The following is a 6351-nucleotide window of genomic DNA, read 5'->3' as shown; positions in this document are numbered from 1 at the left end:
AAATAAAAAAATAATGTAAAAAATGCAAATAATTTTAAATTATAAAAAAATAAAATGTAAATAAATAACACAATCTAATAAAGTATGCTCAGGATCTCCAGATCAGATGTGCGTTTACTTAAAGATCTGTATAAGTAAGATTGAAAGATGACTTGCAACCACGTTTATTTATTATGGCCGTTTAGGATTGAAGTCTCACATAGCCAAAACGTCAGAGATATGTTTTATTAGAAATTGTCTTATCATTTAATAATTTATTGTTTTAGACGTCTAAATTTAATATTTCTAGACGTTATTTTAGACGTAGACCCCTTCGACGTCTAATAGATGTCTATCCAATCTCGCGTTTCTGCCATATGAGTGGATGGAAATACATATAGAAAAGCGTGTATGTGTGTGTGTATGAGGAACATGTACAAAGCTTTGTCTTTCTGACGTCTTCGCTAGTGTTAAATAACACCAATGTTCATGAGCATAACTCTGCGAAAAAAAATCGTAGAAAGCTCAACTTATATCTCGCTTTTTCTCGTCTCGAAAAGCCCTTTCAAACAAGCCCTCACTCGACCCCACATGCCATTTAAGATTTGCAACCTCCCCGCCCCCCTCGAAGAGTTGAAGTTGGTGTTTTCAATGTTAAATGAAAGATTACGTTTTGCCATTATAACTTATAACCTTATAAATTTCAATATATCGAACCATTTACAAATTATTCAGGTGGCCTGTTTTAAGCGCCTCACCCTATATAATCAGAAATTAATATCACTATTTTTGTATTAACAAGCAATTAAATAAATGAATGAAATAATTTTTTTATACAAGGTATGTTACGCAATTGAAAGTTTTCTGTTCCATTTAAGATAGAAAGAAGAACATAAACAAAAATTGAATGATATAACAATGTCATTTTTCCATTGATTCATTTTTTTCGAAAGTGCAACGATTCATCGAAAAAGTGCAATTATATATTTTTCTTATAATAAAAGCATTTTTTCACATGAATAGATTTTTTTACATATATACATTCTAGGTACAAAAATATTAAATTAAAAAGATAAAATATTTGTACAATATTAAAGATAAAATGCTTAAAAAAAATTTCACGAGATACTTATACTTTATTCTTGATATAAAATACAAAATATCTCGTTAACTATTCATTTTTTTTACTGTATTTTAATGTAATTTTGATATAACGAAAAAAATGAATAGAAAAGTGATATTACTTATATACTATTCAATGCCTGTACCATTTCTTTTTATCTTCAACAGAACAGGTACTAGAAGATATTCTAATTATGTACATGAAATATTCTGGAACACAGAATAGAGAACTGTGATCTATGCAGCCGCCACTGATGATTAAGAGTAATTTATTGTGCGTGATGATTTCTCTCTACGGTTTCTTGGGGTCATCGTAAGTGACCTGCGTTTTTCTTATCTCGATGGCAGTGCATTCAATTAGACGCAGGAAAGAAGAACACTGTAGCCTACAGAGAAATAATAGTATCTTTATTCGTTATCATCACGGCATAAGTTCATTGATTTCCTATTATCTTTTCGATCAGATTTTATCAGCCTATCATCGAAGGGACTTCTTCAACTTGAGCCGAGTGAAACAACATTGCAGAGTACAGATTAACAGTTCCCAGACAAACAACGCTAATAAGACAATGAAACTGCCTGTTCTTTTGACATTCTTGTATTGCTTTTGCATCGACATTAGCCACACCAGGGAAATAACGTATGTATCCGATTAATTTATAACTTAACACTTTGAACATGCACTCCTTTCTGATGAAAAAAATGCTCATAATATTTTCAAGAATGTTTCATATATATATATATATATATATATATATGAAACATATACATATTTCATTGTATAAATTTATAAAGATAAAAAAAAATATCTTAAACTAGATTTTATAAGTTTTCTTTGAAAATGGTAGAATGAGAAATCTTTTTGAAGTAAGAATTAATATTTCAAAACTCATGTATATAAAGATGTATATAACTCATGTATATAAATTCTAGAAAATATGTAAATTTTCTCAACGTTTTTGAAAAGTGTTTCAATGCATATAAAAAAATCTGCAAAATTTTTCAAAAAGTTATAAAATTATATAGAAATTGAGAATAATTCTAAAACATATGTAAAATTCTGTCATTTTTCATATGAAAAATTATGTGAAAAATTAAAAAAATTTATTATAGTTTTCTTCAAATAAAATCTAATTTTCAACCGTATTTGATGAGATATTTATTTTATTCTGTAAATGATTCTTACAGTCACGAAGATATTAAAGATGCTATGTTGAGCTTAGTACATATGATGCGAGAAAATACAGAGAAGCTGGAGAGGCACGAGGCGAGAGAACGGCAGCTGGGCGAACAACTGAAAAAGACAATAAGCATTCTGACAAAGCGTGTGTCCGTTCTAGATGGTCTAAAGCTGCAGTTGACCAAGTTGGAGGAGAGGATCTCAGGAATAGAACATCTGATCGCGCAGGTGATCAGTTTTTGTTCAATAAAACGTAAGCAATTAATTCTTAGAGAGTTGATGATATTTCTCCATGTAGAAGGACGAGAGAGAGCGTATACAGATGCAAAAGACCGTGGATAGTTTGGAAGACTTGGAAAGTCGCTTGGAGGGCTGGCTCACAAATATCGAAAGCAAAGTAGTGGAGATAAACAATCGCGCGAAAGTTACATCTACTCCGGACAATCTTTCTGACATTCTCAGCAAGCTAAGTGGCATAGAGAGTAACTTGATGGGAGAAGTTGCAAGATTCAAAGACGGTCTGCATAATAATGTAGCAAAGATGAATAAAGAATCAGTTACGCTGCTGGAGAAGACACATACGATCTTCTCGGAGGTGACTTAATTTATAATTAAAAAGTATATTATATATATAAATATATACATGTATATCCTCGTGTTAAATATTTTAAATATAAATCTATTTTGAACTGTAGATGCAGCATGTAACCACCAAGATCGGAGACCTCGAAAAATCTTTAGAAGAGATAAAACGGATGACACAGATTGTTCAAGAAAGGCCATCAGAGCGACAATTGGATTTGTCTCCAGCTTTTGATGATCATGTCAGGACATTAGTGCAAGTGCAAGAGCTGTTAGAAGGTACTTCTGACAGATTACGGGAATTACCTAGGTAACATATTTTGTACTTGATTTTCTTAATATCAGTTTCGACGTTCTCCGCAAGAATAGGAGAACATGTAACATCCTTAACACTTCGATACTAATTGCCACTTCACAATGTAGGATAAACGAAGTGCAAGCACTCCACAACGAGACGCAAGCTATGTTGCAGGAAACTAAGCATGCGTTGAAGGATATCGTTACACGGGGTATTGATAATATCGAGGATAGGATAACGGAGGGCAAAGAAGAAACGAAGGATTCGGTGGCGACGTTACGGTAAATTCTGATTATCATTCGGTGGAATAATAAACACTAAACATAATGATTATCTTTTCTCTTTTTTTTTTATTGGATAACAAATTATGTTAAATGAATAAGGATTGGAGTCGAAAAATCATTTAGCGTAGAATATCCTAGAATCTAGATGTACTATGCCATGTATTGCATAAACCTTCCTTTTAAGTCTTGAGCTTCTTTAACAGGATGGATCTGGCTAACAATGCAGAACGTGTGAATCAGGAACTACAGAATTTGGAAAAGGGTCAGTCCGTGATGGTTTCTATGGCCGATCATGTACTGGACACGAAGAAAAGAGTGGAGTACGGTGTACATCAGATCCTACTGGAAGTGGGCGATTTGGTGAAAACCCAGGGAATTAACATTAACAGCACTCTTAGTCAAAGATTCGACGGAATCTCGATTGATATCATGGATAACCAAAACGGCGCCTTGGCAAATCTTACCAATAAAATGGAACAGGAGATGAACAAAGTAAAGATCTGTTACTTGCTGACTGATTTAGTCACTGTCAAGATTTGTTGTTATATACCTTTATTGCAGGTTTGGCGACAGATCAATGTAATGTACCAACAGATGACGGAAAGCGCTCGAGCTCTAGATAAGTTACATCAACAGAACGAAGCCTATGTTAATGGGACGACTTCTACTATGGGTGGAATGGAGAACAAGGTAATATAAGATACATTTAGACTAAAATAATAAGAATTAATATAATCTTGTAAATAAATTAGATGATCAGTGAAATCAGTTTATTATCATCTCATTCCTCATATAGCACAGTCCATCAAGGAACTCTCCTATAACTATCCTAAAGATATTTAGAAAACGTTTCCAGGACATTCTTCGGATAAAGTGCTATGTAGACACTATTTGATACGCATTCAAGTAATGACTTGAATGCGTACCAAATACTAGCTCAGTATCTATTTTTGTGGTAAATTTAACAGCTAAATATATTTGCAATTTGGTATTCATTCTGAATAACGTCCAATATATATTATTTTCTGAATTCATTCACTTAAATACTTTTCAAAAATCAGCAAAACTAATTGATTAAATATCCGAAATTCTGCAGGTAGGCGAGATAACAAAACGCATGACGGAGGTGGATGAAAACTTGAACTACTTGCTCGGCCGCCTATCTTTGGTAACGCAAGAATTCAATCAGATTAAGACAGGTTTGGGAAATGCACTGGACAACATCAAAGCTTCTTTCAAGATAGTTCAGGAAAAAGCGTTGGATCTGACTCATCCGGGTCCCCATCCACTTCCGGAAAACTATAAGAATCCGAATGAATCTGAGACCAGGAAGCCAGACGGTAAGCATCCGCCCGACTTCACGAGTCGCATCGCCAATGTACCCTCCAATTGACCTCAATCAGCAAATTTTCAAAGTATTCTGATTAATTGCATTTATTTACTGGGACTCTATATAAAATTTCGTAAGCACTGAAAGTTCTCTCTTGTAATTTCTTTTTTTTTATAATCCTCCAATGATCCAAACTCAAATTTAAATATTTTGTCTCAGTTGTTCACTGTGTTAATTTCTTTACTGCGTAAACTGTTTGTTTTAGTTGTGTCCATAAAGTAAGCCATTTGACTCTCAGATCATCAGGCTGGCTTGGATTAAATCTCAGTCAGCGGAAGATAGGCATCTTCATCCTTAGCGAATTAACATCCGGTACTGCATCTCATCATCTCATCATCATTTAATTATCAGATTGTTATACCCTTTGGTAAACTTTCGAATATACCTATATTCTTAATCTTTTACCTACCTCGAAAAAATAATTCTAAAAAAGTCAGTAAATAACACGAAACTATATATAACAAAATAATATTCATTATTCATTAAAGTATAATGTTACATATGTATAAGAATGTAATCAGCTTATAAATAATCAGATTGAATGTAACGTAAATTGCAGATGTAAATGTACATCTGTAAAGAAGATACAGAAGATTCATATAGATGCTTGTTTCGTCATTTAAGATGATTTTAAAATTATAAAATATTATATGATTTATATTATTTGATTATAAAATATAATTTCTATAAAGAATAGTTTATATATAACATCCGCGATTTAATTTTTAGTTTTAGATGGACAAACGTAATTTCTAATAATTTACTCATTTAATCTCTGCGCGACAAAGAAGGAAGGATACTACTAATATAATACCATAGATTTGATTGGAATGCTATATTTCTATTGCCACTACTTATAAAGAATAAACAAATCACTACAAAATAAAAAAATCCGAAAAAGAAATGTATATAAAAAAAGTAAATTTCGCTATGAGAATTATATAAAATTATTATCATCGTTTTATCATTTTAATCTAATTATATTTAACAAGAAATGCGCAAAAACAAAGGTAATCATTTCCTGTTTTTGCTAAATATAATCTCGCTTATGACAGATCAAATCATATTACAATTTTTAGAAATTTGCAGTTAAAGTTGTAAAAAAGGCAATTTTAATATATTTTGACTTTTAACGGCTGGAGTTTGATGCCTAATAAATTCTATACGAATTTTTAAATCCATTATTCAACCATTTGCAACACAATCATTAGCTAAAGCTGGTATATAGCAAGAACACAATTGATCTTCAATTCTTAATATCGATACTTATAAGCATTTAAAGTATTGCATTGAAAGCCCGACATTGTTTCGGCACGCACTTTAAATGGTTGGATAATAGATTTAAAAATTCATATAAAATTCACTAGGCACCAATAGTCCGGGAGGCAGCTGGCTTTTTTTTCACTCATTTCACCAAACATACTTTATGAATTTTTTCGTTATATTGAAGTAGAGTAGACGATTGCTAAAATGACGGTCTGGCAGGGGCATTGCGGGACAGGGCAAGACGGTACGC

The 6351-nt window shown here is 32.3% G+C and overlaps 1 protein-coding gene across 2 annotated transcripts; it reads left to right on the top strand.

Moving 5' to 3' along the window:
- The first annotated feature begins 1426 nt into the window (after positions 1–1426).
- Positions 1427–5739, top strand: LOC105458874 (spindle pole body component 110). Of its 2 annotated transcripts, XM_011704458.1 has the most exons (9): positions 1427–1741; positions 2290–2509; positions 2580–2876; positions 2977–3173; positions 3287–3442; positions 3649–3937; positions 4007–4135; positions 4542–4785; positions 5041–5739. In XM_011704458.1, the coding sequence occupies exons 1-9, from the start codon at positions 1443–1445 to the stop codon at positions 5055–5057; spliced, it is 1848 nt and encodes a 615-aa protein (XP_011702760.1). In that variant the 5' UTR covers positions 1427–1442; the 3' UTR covers positions 5058–5739. The 2 variants fall into 2 exon arrangements, with proteins under 2 accessions (XP_011702760.1, XP_011702759.1); XM_011704457.1 differs by lacking the exon at positions 5041–5739 and having other exon boundaries at positions 4542–4921.
- Positions 5740–6351: the final 612 nt, after the last annotated feature.

Source organism: Wasmannia auropunctata, unplaced genomic scaffold, assembly GCF_000956235.1.
Source record: "Wasmannia auropunctata unplaced genomic scaffold, wasmannia.A_1.0 LD334264.1, whole genome shotgun sequence".
Lineage (NCBI taxonomy): Eukaryota > Metazoa > Arthropoda > Insecta > Hymenoptera > Formicidae > Wasmannia > Wasmannia auropunctata.
Note: the sequence above shows the minus strand (reverse complement) of the source record. Positions and strands in the feature narration are given on the sequence as shown.